This window comes from Penicillium waksmanii, assembly GCF_028829765.1.
Source record: "Penicillium waksmanii strain IBT 27052 chromosome Unknown utg000004l:1.0-5674109.0:1.0-5678898.0, whole genome shotgun sequence".
NCBI classification, from domain to species: domain Eukaryota; kingdom Fungi; phylum Ascomycota; class Eurotiomycetes; order Eurotiales; family Aspergillaceae; genus Penicillium; species Penicillium waksmanii.
The window spans coordinates 3,760,858-3,778,120 of record NW_026643251.1 but is presented as its reverse complement, the minus strand read 5'-3'; the positions used below and the strand labels follow the sequence as shown (position 1 = coordinate 3,778,120).

Below are 17,263 nucleotides of genomic sequence, written 5' to 3'. Positions count from 1 at the left end.
GGGATTGAGAATTTCGTAACATTATCAGCAAATGCACAGAAATCCTGGGTGACGGTCTGGCAGTAAGGCTAATTGAATCGCTTGCCATGAGGTCATTGCAGACACAAATATAGTAACACTTGTACCTCTTCAAACACTGGTGAGAATATAGACTGCCAGTGGGCTTGGATTTTAACGCGACATTTATTTAGCATACGCGATAGAACTATAAGCTCGCATGATGTAACTCTACCTTCAGTTCATATGGCAACGCGGGGGGCAACGCCATGTTGGAGATCGGAGCTGGTCCGACTATCGGCGCTAGGGAAAATGTCGATCACGTCAGTTTTCAACTGCCACGAGGACCTTGAAGTCTACCTTGCTTGAATTTTATCTGATGCATATGTTTTTATTTCTTTTATATTCGAATACTAGCACCATTTATGCCTGATTTGTGGGCAACTCCTGGAAACATGCAACGAACCAGAATTAAACATGGAAAATAAAAAATGCCCGAAAGGAAATAAAAGTATTGCCTTCACCGCTGCTTGACGGGGGGAGCAAGCCCTGTTCAATGCTAAAACGGGGTTAGTATGATCGGAAATGGAACGGTCTGGAATAATGCTCACAGTGATATCCTCCCACTTCTCCCAGCCACGCCCCTTAACCTGAGCAAGCTCGTCCATCGTGAACTGCTTGCCGGTAGTGAAGTAGCCGGCATTGATCTTAGCATCGATCTCGACTCGGGAATCGCTGGGGATCATTTCCTCCGGAATAGGAATACGCTCGAGAATCTTGATACCAGAGTCGACGATCGCATCGTGCTTCATATTTGACATGGAAAGCATGCGATCGATCTTCTTTATACCGAGCCAGTGCAGAATGTCCGGCATCAAGGCTTGGAAACGCATCTGTTTGAAGAAAATGGTCAGAATGGCTTCACTTCAAGAAGAAAAAAGGGGCTTGGTATCATACATCCCGCACGCCGGCGATGTTCTCCGTTCGAGTGAAATACTTGTCAGCAGTGTCTCCTCCTCGCTTTCTCGCGTTGTACACGAGATACTTGATCACTTCTCCCAGTGCACGACCTTCCTTGCGGAAGTATATCACGACTCCTAAAAGATATGACGTTAGAAGAGATCAGGTATCCACCGAGGTAAGTACCTACCAGAACCTCCATTCTGGGCTTCTTTAATTGCCTCCTCGATGCCAAAGGCGAGATATGGCCGACAGGTACAGATATCTGATTGGAACACATCGCTACCGTTACACTCGTCATGAATGCGCAGTGCAAGCTTGACATTCTCATCTGAGACTCGTTCCGGTGGGCCAAAGATATAAACCGTCAGGCCTCCAATTGGCGGCAAAAAGACCTTTAGATCAGGGCGAGTGATTAACTCCGGGTAGCTGCCTCCAGTCTGCTCGAATAGAGTCCGGCGGAGAGTTCCTTCGTCCACGCCGAAGCGTTCAGCAACACCGGCTAAAAACCAAACTGGTTCAACCGCTACCTTGGTGACTCGAACCTCGCCGGAGGAATCGACAAGAATATTACCATCGACTTGCAGTCGATCTTCACGGATTGCCTCGCCAATCTCCGCCAGCTTCATATTAGCCCGAGTGATTGCCATAGTGGGCCGAATGTCCCATCCAGCCTCGAGCTCCTCGCGGTATTGGTTGACTATATCATGGCCGTACGGATCCATCGCGACGATTTTGGTCTTGTCGGCCCATGCAGGCTGCCAGTTAAAATCGAAGGTGGGTTGACTGTTCCGCAGGTCCGGCTGGAAATCAGCGTCCAAATCACCCGAGGCAATTGCCAGAGCATTGTAGATGCTATAGCTACCGCCATGAGCGCCGATGGCATTGCGGCGTTTCACGAGGTTATCTCTTCGAGAAACGACGATCGGCCCGCGAGCTTTGGCATCGGGCGCACCCCATTCCAGAGGAACTGGTTCGATTCCACTTTGGCCAGGGTAGGTGGTCAACTGCTGCTGGTTAACATTTCAATGGTTCTCTCGCCACTAGAGATAGGGAGGGGAGAAGGGAGAAGCTTCCCATCCTCTTGGGAGCCCTACGATGATATGCTTGCTGTAGCGATGGGCTGCAGACACCGGTTCGGGGGCTGGCATGGTAGAAGAAGATTCAGATTCAAGAGTCATTATATCCAGGAGATAATGACAAGAGAAGAGACCAGCGAGACTGATTTTACGGTGAAAGACTGGGCTGCAGCAGGCCCCGTGACATTCCATTCCCCCGCACGTTATCGCCTTATCTCTCTCTATCGGGGCCCCTCCAATGCTACGCTGAGTGGTTTGTTGTATCTTAAAATTAAATCTTACTCTATCATCTCCTCCATAGATAAGATAATGTCAAGAATGTCGAGAATTTCGAGAATGTTGATATAAAAACATCTAGAGGGGCTACTAACTATGACAATTCCCTCGAGATCCGCCTAGGTCCACTCCTCCAACCAACCATGGCATATTACTCGATTGGGACTAGCCTTCGAACAGGTGAATCAAAGACTGCGACTCTGTACCTCCGTCACTCCGTCACTCCGATCCACTTCGGAATTCTCGGCATTAAACTCGTATTTCGGAGTAATCTAGTGTAGCCAACGCCGAACCCGACTCTAGCACCTCACCTCAACTCCTCTCACTTCACCTCACGCGACAACATTCAATTATTTTTCTGCTAAATACATTCTGATTAAGTGCTCATACCCCTCGATATAACACACCAATGAGGTACGTGGCTTGATCCGATTGTAGAACTCAATATATGCCAAGGTTGACTTGGATGGGAATAGTTCGCGGCGCCGCAACGGCAAACGCCCCTCATGCGAGCCATGCCGGCGCAATAAGGTACGATGCGATCATCTAGGTGCCCCTTGTTCCCGATGCAAAGCTCGCGGAATTGCACCTGAATGCTTTTATCACCCAGCACCATTAACGCGGCTACGAGACCGGAGCTACGTGCCGCTCACTGAAGGTGTCCCGTTGGACCGAGCCTCGGAGATGCCCGCTGAGTCCGACACACAAGCTCAAGTTGAGCTGGCATACCGGAATAAACCATTTCTCACGGGGTACCTTGGTCCAACGAGCTTTGTGTCATCACTATGTGACGATGTGGACCTCTCCTCGGATGGCCGAAGTGTTGGAATGAAAAGTCCACCACGAGTTCTACCCTCTTTTTGGGTTCAGAAGGTCTCTGATCTACTACTTGCTTTGACAGACTTTGCTCCAATCGAAGCAGTCATCCGCGAATATTATGGATTGAGTCAGGCCTCTGTGATTCCTGGGCCATTCATCTTGAACAGTCTGGCTCCAATTGAAGATATGACCAAGGGTCTTCTTTCTGCCCACAAGGCAGGTGAATCCAGGTCTTTATTAACGACAAAAGTGATCCAGAACACGGCCAAGATTTTTGAAGTTCCATCGTCGGTGGCTGGGAAAGACTTTCACTCTTTATATACCGACCAGGCTATTCGTTTAGAGATACTCGGGGTGATTTGCTCATTGGCCGGGCGCGCAGCATATCTGGGACTCGCTGGGGAAAACTTTAACAGTGAGCAACAACGTTTACAATTTTCGAAGAAGATGCTCATCGCGAGCGATGCTGCACTTCACATTTGCAAAATCCTGACCCCCTTGAACGATCTTACCATTTGGCTGGTGCAAGAAAATTTATTCTTCTGCCTTGCTGCAGATGGTAATTCGAGTGAGTAAAGGCCTTATGCATTTGTCCAAGTCAATTTGTTTTTTCCCTAATTATTTCAAGGTCCCCAAACATGGAACAAACTCGGCGAGCTATCTACGGACATTTTCGCACTTGGCCTCCATCGCAATTCAAAAAATCCAACTCAAACACCGGAATTCCTTCTGGAATCCCGTCGGCGTACTTTTGCAGCAGCCTACAGAGTGGATAAAAGTATTGCAACATTTCTGGGCCGGCCACCTCGCATACCAGCGAGATATGCTGATTGCGGTCTACCGCTCGATGTTAGTGACGAGGCATTTTCAACAGATAATGGGACCTTGAGCTATTCCCTTGATCAACTTGACATAAATGGCTGGAGTACCTGCGGCTTCTTTTACCCTGCTTCTTGGATGCGAGCTCGTTCGATCATATGTGGGTTTCGTGATGAGATTCTCGAAGTTGCATTGCAGAAGGACACTCCTGAGACTGCGGCTACTCTACTGTAAGATCTAAACCCATCCCCGAGGGAAGTCTAATCATCTTACTGAAGTATTCAGTGGAATCTCCAAGAGATGCCATGCATCTTGGAATAAAATACCTGCCCATCTCAAATATACTCCCCAGTGTTGGGAGATGAATCTCCCAATCGCTACTCCGATCATGCTCGTTGTTTCATATTTAGCATATCTATACAACGAATTCTTGGTACACCAGTTCCTAGTCGGCAAACAAAACCCTAGAGCGAGTTGTGCACTATTGTCCGTCAGCTCGGATATCTTGTCTACAGTTCTAATAATCGGAACTCGACGTGATCACGCTGTGGACTTGCGACCAGACTTTACCTGGCTGGTATGCATTGGAGTTTACTTCCAACAAATCTATATCAAGCAAGCTAAATGTTCTTCTAGATTCTCCTTTATGGAATCCCCAGTGCTAGCATCCTTGTCAAAGCCCTCCAAAATCAAAATCGGTCTGGAGAACCACTATTATACGAAGGCTCGAGGCCTGCTCTGATTCGAAGTTTGAGCGTTTTCATCTCTCATTTGGACAGCGTTGCACAACCTGATAATTCTAACTATTCATTATTGCAACGGGCAAGTCAGGTATTTACGAAAATTATCGACGAAATTCTTGAACCACAGGCTTCACTGCCTCAGAATGAGCTGGACGATTTGGGTTTACTTGATTGTAATCAATTGATTGATATGAGTGACTTGGACCTGTTAAATACCATTGAAATTGGTGTCTCTTTTGACCAATGGTTGATTTAATACTATTGATATAATATCAACTACTTCTGTTCAAGATGATAAGATCCGCGGGTAGGCAATTTGACGACATCCTATAACTAGTTTCACCTGCCCACTTGATTCCCAAACTTAACAAAATGTGAAATTTAGTTTCCACTATCAGCAAGAAAGTCTGCAGCCCGATCTGCGACAGTGTAGATGCAGTATTGGTGATGGGCAGCAACTGAGGTTGGCAGTACACTGGCGTCGACAACTCGTAGCTCATCCACGCCATAGACACGCAATTCGGTATCCACGGCCTTGCCCATAGCACAACTGCCGACTGGATGGAAGAAAGTGTTCGCTACCCGTCGAGCACGAGCATCTATTTCGTCTTTTGAGGATTTTGTGGTTAACACAGGATACCCCTCTGGTGCGACCTCGGTCTCGACCACGTCTTTCAGCGCTGTGGACTCTTGGAAGACTTGCAAAGCCCGCCGTATACCAGCGCACATCATAGTTCGATCAACCTCGGTGGCATAATAGTTTGGATCAATCTGCGGAGGAGCGGTTGGATCATTCGAAGAAAGAGTAATTCTGCCTCGAGAAGTTGGAAGCATTCCCAATATAGATGTTGATATGTGAAGAGCATCGAACGGAATGTCCATCCCGGCGTGCACGGCACCCGCTGGCGCATACACGTTCAATGTTTCAGTGAAGCAGTTCCTCTCGTCAAGAAGATACTCTCTTTCTGGGTTAGATACCTCAATACCATCGCTAATTAAGGCATCGGATATCAATTTCTTATCTGAGATTATCAAGAATCACTGGTATGGGTTGGCAGCAAAGCCACGGGCACGCTGGTGATAGTTAGAATTAACCAGCTCAGCAATTGAGTTCATGTAAACGTACAATCTCGGGTCAGGTAAATGGCTACCAAGAGATGGAGGACTTTATAGTAGCCTTACAGGGGTCTGGAGCTATGAGGGTTTCAATCCCGCCCAGCGGCACCCAACTTAAAGTGGACCTTGCGACGATCAAGCGTGTCGACATGCAGTGCTCGAACCTTTTTCTTGTGGCTTGGTGGAAATTGGGAGAAATAAAAAAGTATTTCAAATAATTGAATTAATCATAATCAGGACATCGAAAGGGTATAACAGGAATTATGTGAGTCTCTCAAGGTTAACGATTCGATCAGTGACAAGGTCGAGGATAAGACAAGCCTTTCACTCAAGATACAACCAGCACACGCCGACGGCTACTGTGCCCTTTCATTTCGCTCAGCTTCATTAACAGCGATAGTCTTGGGCTCAGCATCCAGCTCCTCGCCTCTCGGCGTATCCGTTGACGCCTGCCCTTGGTGAGGAGACGGAGTACTCATAGGTGGAATGCCGTTCCCATCTGGTCCACCAGCTGGGGAATACACTTGGGTCTGATCCGGAGGCAGATATGATATATGAGCTGTCATTGGGGCGGTAATACCGAGGGTCTCAGCGGTTGGGTCGCGTCTCTTAAAGAAGCTATTCAACCAAGAGCTGAACTTCGTTCCGGATGACATCTCTGTCCAGCGGGCTGCTAGGAAAGCTTGTTGATCGGGGGTTTTGGCTGGGTATCTCTTCACCGAGAGCAGGGATAGACAGGAGAGGATTGGAAATGAACAGGCGAATGCGTATGGGAAACCGCGGCGAACTTTCCCACCGAGCATAGCGCGCCTGTAGATGAACCAGCTCTCGACGAAACCGATGATGGTGCATAGGCCGAACCAGCTGAAGATAACGGCCAAGGCAATAGCCCACGGTGTAATCCCCCAGGTGTAGTGACACCCGTCAAAGCAACAATAGCCGCCCCCAATAACAGAATTCCCAGCGTTCCAGGTGAACTCCTTGCAATTATAATAAGAGGAGTCTCCGCCGCTGCCATATCCAGTGCTGTCCGAGTCTCCCGAATTGGAATCAGAGTCGGCATAATAGCTGTAGCAGGACGTGTAATATGCCGGCATGTATTGCGAGCTTGCAGAGGAAAATATGCTCGCCGGAATAGCTGTAGGATCCAATAGCCCATTTACCTCTGTGTAGGCCCCCGTGATGTAGGAATAGTGCTCCGTTGTCGTTTTTATCCAGATTGGGTCCACAATGCCATTGGCGTCATATGGCACATACACAGGGATGGTTGTGGTCAGCGATTGCTTTGTTGTATAACTGCATGATGATGGAGCCGTGTATGTGACGCTGACATAGTAATCCACGTAGTGATTGGCTGTAACAGGGACGCCAGCTGTTGACTCCACGACCAAATTGAGAGCCGTGACCTCGCTACTGTAGCCTTCAGTCTCAGTGTATGAGGAGATCACAGATGGGTTTGTGACTGTCGGGGAGATTTCGACCGTCTTCGTGCGCATGATAGGGTCCTCTGTGAGATATTTCCCTGTATAGCCTTCTACTGCGACAGTCTCGACAACAGCAATATACTTAGTACCGAACCATGGCGAGGCTTTGGCTGGAGCCAGGAGCACCGAGACCAGAAGAAAGCAAGCTCTGGGTAGCTTCATAGTGCCAAATGCAGCAATCAATAGTGGGGGAACAGGAATGAGAAAGGAATTTGCGTACTAGTATTTAAACGGGCACCATCCCTTTCAAATAATATGACTCGGAAAACTCGACGTCTTGGCCAGGGGAGCTCGCGCGCCTGACTATACCCACTTCAGCGTTATTTCACGAAATGAAGCCCACAAGCCCAGTGATAAATCGGTCCTAATGGCAAAAGGAGGTAGTCTCAGATGCTCAATCCTCTAGATAGGCTATTGTGGACCCATTCAATCGATATCATTGGCCTCGATTTGTAGAACGAAGACCGCCTATTTCTCGGGCTCGTATTCAGAGCTCCGGGCGTTGGTCATTGGCCTAAACGCGGGTGAATACGAACAAGCCAAGAACCCCAGGAGCCGCTAGGCTTGTTACCAAAGGAACTCAGGGAGAATTTACTTTTAAGGCCGGGGGCTATTTTACACACAGAGTCGCGAGCCTGTGGTGCCCTCTTTTAACTCCAGAATGCCTCTTCGGAGAGTGGCATTTCACATGTGGACCGTATCCGACAGGGCTCAAACATTCGGCAAGTCAACGAAACGTGCTCGCTTCCTCGATGGCATGAATTACCTGGTTTTGTGATGTGACTTAACCCCGAATCATCATGATGCTCTTGTGAAATGACGAGCGCAAATGCCAAAAAGGTGGGGGAAAAAAGAGTAGACAAGGAGGAAATCGTAGAGGAAGCGGTTTTGGATTCGTGAATTGGTATCTATTATGGCAGCCATCCTCTGGGATCATGAAAAACAGATAATAATTCGTAATTCTTCATGCAAGACGTGAATCGACAAGTCCTTGCAGATATGTCATCAAAGGACGGAAGAAGGTAAAAAGCAAAGTACAGCTAGGTCTTTGGCGCTAGAAATTTATTGCTGGTTGGCGGCGAAGTTGGCCTGAGCGCGAGAGTTCTTAATGGTCTTCTTGATGACCTCTTCGACCTCGTCCCAGTCACCGGTATCAACGCGATCGATCTGGCAACCGAAGTGCTGCTGGATCTTGCGCAGCATGTTCCACTCTTCCTGGTTGGCAACGAATGAAATCGCAACGCCGATGCGACCAAAACGGCCAGTACGACCGATACGGTGCAAGTAGGTCTGAAAGTCGGGCTCGCGGGGACGGCCCGGGGTATGGTGGTCGGGGATGTCCTTGTAAAAGATAACGCGGTCAGCTCTGTCGTTGCATATAAGAATGGCCACGCTGGTGGGATAAATGAGGACATACATAGTTGACCACCAGGGAGACGGTTGAGACATCAATTCCACGAGCAAGAACATTGGTGGTGATGAGAACCTTGGCATCACCACTACGGAAAGCATCGATAACAGTGTCACGTTGGCTACCTTCAATACCTCCAGTCAACGACGCCACAGTGTGACCCTCTGCGACCATCCGCTTCTCTATTTCGGCGGCCGAGTTACGAGTCTAGTCATCGATCGTTAGCGAGAGTGTTTAAATCTGAGCAGAATTTGAATACGAACCCGGACGAAGATAATGGATGAGCCCACAGTCAGAAGACCATAGAGCTGAACGAGGTTGTTGTACTTCTCCTCCTCGTCGTTACAGTCAATATAGAGTTGTTTGATACCCTCCACTGTCAACTCCTCGTGCTGAAGTCTGATCTCGTTGGGGTCCTTGGCAAACTTCTTGGAGTACTCGCTAACATGTTCGGGGAAGGTGGCGGAGAAGAGGACGATCTGAGTAGTCGGGCGGAGCGCACTAGACGAACCATTAGCTGCGACCACAAAAAGAACAGAAATTCTTGGAACTTACGACTTGACACGGATACATTGGTCACCCATGCCTTGGAGATCGAGCATGTTGTCGGCCTCGTCCAGGACAAGAACGGCAATATCATTTGGCGCAAGGATGCGTTTCTTCATCATGTCCATCACAGTACCGGGGGTTCCAACAACAACAGAACAGGCCATTCTGGCAGGGCGAGTATTCGAGTCAGCAGGGACAGCGGTTCCGATAATTAGACCCTCAAGGAATTGACCCATGATTTGAATGACACCGACAATTTGACGTGCCAGTTCGCGCGTAGGGGCCAGGATGAGAGCCTGTGGCCTAGTCTGCATATCCGGGGAAAGGTCGAGACGGCTGAGGACGTTGAGGACAAAGGCTGCGGTCTTACCCGTGCCTGATTGGGATTGACCAACGAAGTTCTGCGCGGGGTTGGCCATTAGCAAGGGTAGGGCACGTTCCTGGACCTTGGAAGGTTTGCGAAAGCCCATCTTGGAAAGGCCCTTGAGGATGCGCTCATCGCTATTGTGTCGTAATTGTCAGTTGATTTCGCATTCATTTTGATGGAATTTAATAGTACTCACAGTCCTAGCTGCTCGAAAGTCTTCGCAGAGAACAGGGGGTTGTTGGGATCGGCTTGAAGATCGCTCAGTTTGACCTCCACGGTATAGTCCGGCTCGTTGAGCTCCGAGCCCTGGAGCTGAGCTCCGGCACCATCTTCCGTAGCAGCGGCTGAATAAAACGCGTCGGATATTAGCCATATATCTCATTTATCGGATTGGTTCGTCGCCAGGAGAGGCGTGTAGTAGGTGGGGGAGGGGATATCGACGGAAAAGTTGAAGAAGACTCGTACCGGGTTGGGTGTCAGGGGTGACATCAGGGTTGGTAATTCGGTCGGCAAGAGAGCCAGTGGTTTCGGGGGTCTCAGAAGACATTGTGAGGCGAGAAAGAAAGATGTATTCTTCAAAGACAACAGTCGAAAGGTATCGCGGGGTATTTACTGAAGCAAGCCCACGGCTCTATGGCTCTATTCAGTGGTTGAGCCTTCAAACGAATCAAGGAGAGTAGATGCGCCGCACCAGAAGAAAGTGCAAAGATGAGCACAGGGTGCCAATGGGTGGATTGACAGGCAGTAAAGGTGTAGGTGAGAGGTGAAAGGTGAAAGCTCAAAACTGTTTGGCGATGATGCCGCCAAGGCTTCTCTATGCTTGTCCAGGCAGGCGGTGAACTGTGAGTGCCGTATGGTATGGTATCGCTTTGAGCCCCCCTTTTCTGCTAGTACACCTGACCGCCCTAGTCTCCGCCTTTCGAAGAGGGACTACAAGTATTTATGTGTAGTATCTAACTAATGTAGTACTGTACCACAGGTACATAGAATAGATTGGCCAATCTATCCCATCTTAGGTAGATACTAGTCTGCCATCAGAATTCAGAAGGCGGTCAATAATAATGCAGTGAGCAATAGCCATGTACAGTACTGAGTACATAGTAATAGATCGGAGTATCGGCCGGGTAAAACCAACTTGGACCCCATATCTTACGGAGGTTAAATCCAAGAGAAATCACAAACCGGCGAGGCACGTCTAAAGTTAAACTTGAGAAGTATAAGCATGCTGGGGTACCATATTATAGATCTCCTCGGCCTGTTGTTTTTACTCGTATCAAAGTTGGCCATTGCTCGACTCCGCGGAGCGAGGGGATCTTAGTCAGCGATCCATTAACGCCCCGCTCTCGCCCTGGTGCGATCATCGCTTTCAATCTGATTCGAATTGGTCGATGCGCCTGCGTGACTCGTGGAGCTTCGAATTTCTCCTCATTACCGACAATCCTATTGCCGTACAGGACATACATCCTCCTCAATTCGTGTCCTCGGACCCAGAATCCCGGACTCCACCTCCCCTCGGCTCATGCGTGATTTGGCCTCAACACTATCACATCGGCCATGGCGGCAGCAGACGTGGCTCCCCAGTTTGGGACAGAGCTAAAGGTGAGTCTTGCAGGGTCCCCGTGGACAGTCTGTAGGACTTGACTAATCATTCTGGAACTTCATAGGATAACTTTAAACCAGTCAACGCTTGGGTAGGTCATCCATCCCCCCGGTTCCCCGCAAAGGGAGAGAGTATCATGTCATCGCGCGTAGGCCGAGCTAATGCGACCATGTCACACAGGTATCCAATGGCATCTCATGGTTGGAAGAAATACAACAATTCTATCGCGAGCGCAGTGCTATCGAAAAAGAATACTCCGCCAAGTTAAGCGCTCTGAGCAAGAAATACTACGACCGCAAATCGAAGAAGATTAGCCCGCTGAGCGTCGGCGACACCCCTACCTTGACCCCGGGCTCGCTCGAGAGCGCCTCCCTGACGACATGGACACATCAATTGAATGCCATTGAAGCCCATGCAACCGAACGAGACAAGTTCGCAACCGACTTGGTTGCGCAGGTAGCGGAACCCCTCAAACATGCGGCAACTCAGTACGAAGAGATCCGCAAATGTCATGTCGACTACCACGGGAAACTTGAGAAGGAGCGAGATGCATCATATGGGGAGCTTAAGAAAGCAAAGGGCAAATACGATGGATCTTGTCAGGAGGTCGAATCTCGACGTAAGAAAATGGAATCGGCCTTTGACCATGGTAAAGCCAAGGCGCAGACCGCATACCAACAACAAATATTGGAAATGAACAATTACAAGGTGGGTTCATATTTTTTGGTCTCTTGTGGCACCCATTGAATACTGACGAACATAAGAATCTGTATCTAATTAGCATCAACGTCACGAATAAGCTGAAGGAACGGTTCTTCCATGAATATGTTCCCGAAGTATTGAATGTAAGTCAAACAAACCCTACCCATGGTGGTCATGAGGGAGGCCTATATTTACCATGGTTATACCCAGGGCTTGCAAGATCTCAATCAAACTCGAGTCAAGCGGTTGAACGCGCTATGGACTCTTGCTGGTCAATTGGAAAAGTCATATCTTACAAATAGTGTGAATCACACTACGAATCTTCTCAACGAGATCCCTCGCAACGATCCTCGCCTGGACTCAATGATGTTCCTCCAACACAATGTCAGTCAAAGCCAAGAACCCGGCGATACGACTTTCGAGCCCAGCCCTGTATGGCATGACGACGCGACAATCATCACCGATGAGGCTGCCAAGGTATTTCTACGAAATGTGCTTGGTAAGAGCAAATCATTAGTTCGTGAGCTGCGGGTCGAGGCGGATAAGAAGAAACGTGAAGTGGAGACTGGCCAAAGAGTTCGAGAAAACATTCAACAGGGTAAAGACAATCGCAATGAGGTTGATATTGTCCGATCTATTTTCTATCTGCAAGAAACCTTGCATGAGGTGGAGCGTAAATGGCTGACAGCTGAGGTGGAAACATCCACTATCATATCTGTGGCCGGCGACTTGTCCATGGGAGCCAAGAATCACAACTTTAGGTCCCAAACATTCAAAATTCCCACCAACTGTGATCTTTGCGGAGAGCGCATCTGGGGCCTCTCTGCGAAGGGATTTGACTGTCGAGATTGTGGGTACACTTGTCACAGCAAGTGTCAAATGAAGGTGCCGGCAGAGTGTCCTGGCGAACAGACCAAGGAGGACAAGAAGAAACTCAAGACTGAGCGCCAAGAACAAGCTGGTGCTGTTCCAACCATCGACTTGGAATCACCTGCGACTTCTGCAGCTGCTCCGTCATTAACGCGACAAAACACTATGACCTCCTTGAGTTCAGGCTATGCTGCCAGTACAGCCCGATCAGTATCGGTCTCCAATGTCGCGACCCAGCCTACCCCCGAGAGTCCTGCGGAAGCACCCCCTGAGCCAGTTGCAGAGAACAAACCAGCGGCTGCGAAGAGGCATCGAGTGTTGGCTCCACCTCCGTCGGCTTATACTGCGCCACCTGTCAGCGCCCCCAGTCCTTCCAAGTCAAGCGATCCAAAGGGTAAGATGCTCTATGCCTACCAGGCCACTGGCGATGACGAAGTAACTGTCCAAGACGGGGACAATGTGACAATCGTCGAGCCTGATGGTAAGTAATTCCCTGCCTTCAATCGATATGTATTTCTCCCGCTTTTCATAATCTAACCGCATACTCAGATGGATCGGGCTGGCTACGCGTCCGAGCCGGCTCTCAAGAGGGACTAGTCCCATCTGCCTATGTCGAAGCTGCCCCAACCCCCTCCCCAGTGCCATCGGCTAGCCCCGGAGTTCCCGAAAGACCCGGATCAACCTACTCTAATTCATCAGCCTCCCTGGCGGGTAGCATCGCCAATAAACGCGTCGGGCCCGCGGTTGCGCCCCGCAGAGGTGCCAAGAAGCTACAGTATGTGGAGGCTCTGTACGACTACGAAGCGCGGAGTGACATGGAGTGGACCATGGCTGAGGGCGATCGCTTTGTCCTGGTTACTCGGAACGGTGGGGATGGGTGGGCCGATGTCGAGCGCGGTGGAGTTACGAAGAGCGTTCCAGCGAACTACATCCAGGAGGTGTAGGCTCGCAATTGTATAGTCTCATTGCACAGTACGGGCGGAGGTTGGTGGGTTGGTGAGTGCGGCTCACGTCATTGTGCTTTTTTTTTCCCTCGAGTTTGTTTGGCGCTGCTTTTTTTGCCCTCCAGTATGACCTGCATCAGCACGGAGCGGAGCGTTTGGTCTTGCATCATGGATACATATGCGAATTGAAATACGCCGAAGCAATTCAATTCGTTGTACATTGTTTTCAAAGGATCTTTCTAAACCCCCGGGGCCCTTCTTGGTCCTTTCGTGTCGTCCCACAGCACTATATTACCGAACCTCAGCATATGCGCAAGTCAACAGCTCGTGAGGTCTAGGTAAGCGAGTAATGCCAGTGTCTATACTGATCGGAAGTTTATCTTAATCATCAGTCATTGTTATTGCGTCACAGGTGGAAGTGTAGCAGGGGGGAATCCTGTATCTAGATGTTCAAAGCCGGTCTCAGGCGACCACATATACCGCGACCAGTCCTCGATATGAAAGACCTCATCTGACAATCCTTCTGTCACATCAATGTCCATACTTTCCAAATATCCACCCAGGGAATCATTCAATGTCAGCGAAGGATCCAAGGGGGTATCAAACGGATTGCTGCCCTCCAGAGGACTTATCATCGGCACAGTTTGGGCCATTTGAGCCCCCGATATGGTTGAGGGAAGAAGGCTATACATGGGATCAAAAGTATGCTCAACTAGTAGCGGGTCCAAGGCGAAATCCTCTGGCGCTGAGCGAGCAAACGATTGTATAGTGCTATCCTGTGGCGTGGAAAAATTCCGCGCCAGGAATGTAGTAGACTGCGTCCGAAGACTCGATTCAGGCCCCGACCCCTCTGATCCCGACCAATCTGCCGTCAACGCTGAGCCACGACGCGAAGATGACTCGTGATAAACGGGGGTATGTGACTCGGAGGCAGAGGCACTCGTCGAGCCGGAGCGAGAGATACGCGTCGACGACTGCGAAGATGCGCCTTGTGCGTCTTTGTCGCTCGGTCGAGGCGCGATGGGGAGGAAACCGTGAGGGTTGTGGTGGCGGGGATAGAGTCTGCCGTGCGCTGCTTTCTATAACCAAAAAAAGAAGCAATCAGCACCTTGCCGATCGCGCATCTCGATGGTCCTCGTTGCTTGCCCAGAATGCCCAGGCCGAGGGCGTCAAGATGTGTGTTATTCTCATGACTTCCCAGCTCCCTTTCATGGGTTGGGAGCTGGGTATGTTGTGTTTGCGTTACTTTTGAGGGAGTTTTGAGCTCTGCTTCGCGCTTTGCGCGGGCGTGCTCACTTGGTGCTGTGCACGGGGTTGAATGACAGACGGTGCAGGTAGCGAATGGTCGCCCCTTGCGTTTGATGCGAATCAACGGTCGATCTGAGGGGGTTGTTAGATTGATTTTAGAGGGTGGCTGGGGATTGCGACCACTTGTAGTAGCAAGTTGATAGTTAGGGTAAATGGAGGTATGGGGGAATATCAAAACACTGAGCCATTCCATGAAGATATTCCCAAGTTTCACATACCATGATGTTTGCAGCTGGTCACACGGTGTCCCCGTATGCAAGCTTCACAAGCCCACTTTTGACCGTCGATAAGCATCCCTCAAAGAGATGAAAGAAGTTGATGGTGGGAAGGGCCACCGAGCTTTTATACCTTAGCTACTAGTAGTACACCCATTGATCACCCAGGTCCACCCAACCCAATGACTTTACTGGGTTCATTGTTTCTAGATTTGGGAAAGAGAGATTTTTTATTTTATTTTATTTTCAATCGAGGTAGGACTGAGGGGTCGTGGGAGCTGGTGGGAGCTATGACATACCATGACACCGATCTGTACAGTTTGATTGATCTAGGACCTATAGGGCAAAAGGGAAGTCCCATCAATCTCGTTCGGGTCCACAGCCACAGGATCGCCTAGGTGGGACCAAGCTCATGCACTCGGAGGGTTCTGTCTTGTTTTAGCGGCATTTTTTTCCCTTTTTTTCCCTTTTTTTCCGTTTTTCCATTTTTCCATTATTTTATTTTATTAATTTTTATCTTTTCGTCCTTTTGTCACTAACTATTAGTACCATGGGAGCTTTGGCCAGCGAAAAATTGTGGCTAACATTTGGTCGTACTTTTAACCGGCAGAACGTGGGTCCCTCAGAAAAGCACGGAGCAACGGCTGTCCAGTTTCACAAGTCAAAAAAGTGTAGTGGCTAGTTCTATGAAAGAGGATAAAGAAATAGTTCTACCTAGGACCCAGTCTGTTCTCCCCGAGGGGGATCTGGATGTGTGATCAGGAATGGGACGAAAATTTGTGATTACTACCTCTTTCCCTCTACGAGTAGAAGTATGAGGCATTTTTTTCTCACCTCTCGGCTCGAATATTGCCAGTCCAGGTTCGACTACCGACTAGGAAAATGAAACGACCGGAAAATGACCCCTAACACATTGCTCCCACGGGATGAGGCCCCTCTGATACTCCCTCGGGCTGCCAAATTGGTGATAGACCTGTGTGTCAAATATCCCTCATACGGCTCGGTGCGCCCTCACTGCACCGAGGAGCCCTAAGCTGAGCTAGCCGTCATTTGATACCGGCCGCACGTCCGTCGCTCACCCGTTTTATTTTGTTTTGCTTCAATTGTCGATGGGGCTGGTGCACGGAGGCCATGATATCACCCAGCTGAAGGCCAAGGTAGAAGCCCCAGGCTCTCTCATCCGGCAAAGTTGAGCAAACTGTAAATGGAGGTGGCTGTGCTGTTGCTTTCAACTAGGTGGCGTTGCATTGCAGCCGATTTTCTCGGCAAGCATCGTAGCCTAGAGAGGCCAGGGCTTGTTTCACAAGCCAATCTCATGCACTATGTCATTCTTTTGTCGCAAAACTAAAACTTCAGCCTTGTTTGCCTGGGGTTCGGGGTAGAAAATTCCAATCTGTTTATGTATGTCTATGCGCACTTTCAGGAACCAAATGAACCGTTTCGGAACCTTCCCTGGTTTCCGATATCCTCAAAAAAAAATTGAAGCAAAAGGAAGGGAAACTAAGCTCCGATGCACACCAATCATAGTCATTAAATTACTCCCAAAGTGCGCTGTACCGCCAGATCTCCCACTGGGTCGCGGTGATTTTGTTCCCCACTGGTATGCGCTATTTTCAACATCCATCTGGTACCTGAGGCATTTTTCTTTACCAGTTACCCCCAATAATCATGACAATCCACCTCCAAGCGAGATGAGATCGTTCTCACCGTACCCTGCTAAGGAAATCCCGAGCGGATGCGACTAGTCAACTGCCGTGATGTGCGTTGTCACGATCGTGGCATGCGTGTGATCGAGGTGTGGAGGACAGGAATGTGGAATTTTTCGCTGATATTTCCTTGGAATCTTTTTGACAATTTGAAGGATATTACGTCGAGTCCATTCGCTATTGGGACGACGGCAGTGGCTCTCACTTTGCTGGTATACTGGCATTTTTCTTCTGTCATCTTCGTCGCTACTCGGTGGCATTTCATTAGTACTGGGATATGTATAATGCTTCGGGCAGG

At 49.3% G+C, this 17,263-nt stretch overlaps 7 protein-coding genes across 7 annotated transcripts; 2 read left to right on the top strand and 5 right to left on the bottom strand.

The window, feature by feature from the left end:
- Nucleotides 1–550: 550 nt before the first annotated feature.
- Nucleotides 551–2,108, bottom strand: N7481_004218 (putative GTP cyclohydrolase II; the record flags this gene model as incomplete). The annotated part of the gene is made up of 5 exons (XM_057263437.1): nucleotides 551–556; nucleotides 609–890; nucleotides 955–1,094; nucleotides 1,148–1,970; nucleotides 2,055–2,108. 5 exons carry the CDS (start codon nucleotides 2,106–2,108, stop codon nucleotides 551–553), a joined length of 1,305 nt encoding a protein of 434 aa, XP_057125098.1.
- An 888-nt stretch (nucleotides 2,109–2,996) lies between these two features.
- On the top strand, nucleotides 2,997–4,949 carry N7481_004217 (transcription factor domain-containing protein; the record flags this gene model as incomplete). The annotated part of the gene is made up of 4 exons (XM_057263436.1): nucleotides 2,997–3,699; nucleotides 3,760–4,180; nucleotides 4,236–4,527; nucleotides 4,587–4,949. 4 exons carry the CDS (start codon nucleotides 2,997–2,999, stop codon nucleotides 4,947–4,949), a joined length of 1,779 nt encoding a protein of 592 aa, XP_057125097.1.
- Nucleotides 4,950–5,074: 125 nt separating this feature from the next.
- Nucleotides 5,075–5,527, bottom strand: N7481_004216 (uncharacterized protein; the record flags this gene model as incomplete). The annotated part of the gene is made up of 1 exon (XM_057263435.1): nucleotides 5,075–5,527. The coding sequence occupies one exon, from the start codon at nucleotides 5,525–5,527 to the stop codon at nucleotides 5,075–5,077; it is 453 nt and encodes a 150-aa protein (XP_057125096.1).
- Nucleotides 5,528–6,165: 638 nt separating this feature from the next.
- Nucleotides 6,166–7,455, bottom strand: N7481_004215 (uncharacterized protein; the record flags this gene model as incomplete). Its single annotated transcript, XM_057263434.1, has 1 exon — nucleotides 6,166–7,455. The coding sequence occupies one exon, from the start codon at nucleotides 7,453–7,455 to the stop codon at nucleotides 6,166–6,168; it is 1,290 nt and encodes a 429-aa protein (XP_057125095.1).
- Nucleotides 7,456–8,355: 900 nt separating this feature from the next.
- Nucleotides 8,356–10,167, bottom strand: dbp5 (ATP-dependent RNA helicase DBP5; the record flags this gene model as incomplete). Its single annotated transcript, XM_057263433.1, has 6 exons — nucleotides 8,356–8,634; nucleotides 8,711–8,911; nucleotides 8,968–9,205; nucleotides 9,260–9,754; nucleotides 9,817–9,964; nucleotides 10,086–10,167. 6 exons carry the CDS (start codon nucleotides 10,165–10,167, stop codon nucleotides 8,356–8,358), a joined length of 1,443 nt encoding a protein of 480 aa, XP_057125094.1.
- A 1,007-nt stretch (nucleotides 10,168–11,174) lies between these two features.
- N7481_004213 (putative actin polymerization protein Bzz1) lies at nucleotides 11,175–13,736 on the top strand (the record flags this gene model as incomplete). The annotated part of the gene is made up of 6 exons (XM_057263432.1): nucleotides 11,175–11,219; nucleotides 11,285–11,311; nucleotides 11,401–11,928; nucleotides 11,985–12,065; nucleotides 12,133–13,273; nucleotides 13,342–13,736. 6 exons carry the CDS (start codon nucleotides 11,175–11,177, stop codon nucleotides 13,734–13,736), a joined length of 2,217 nt encoding a protein of 738 aa, XP_057125093.1.
- Nucleotides 13,737–14,134: 398 nt separating this feature from the next.
- On the bottom strand, nucleotides 14,135–15,338 carry N7481_004212 (uncharacterized protein; the record flags this gene model as incomplete). The annotated part of the gene is made up of 3 exons (XM_057263431.1): nucleotides 14,135–14,815; nucleotides 14,845–15,116; nucleotides 15,263–15,338. 3 exons carry the CDS (start codon nucleotides 15,336–15,338, stop codon nucleotides 14,135–14,137), a joined length of 1,029 nt encoding a protein of 342 aa, XP_057125092.1.
- Between the last annotated feature and the right edge of the window lie 1,925 nt (nucleotides 15,339–17,263).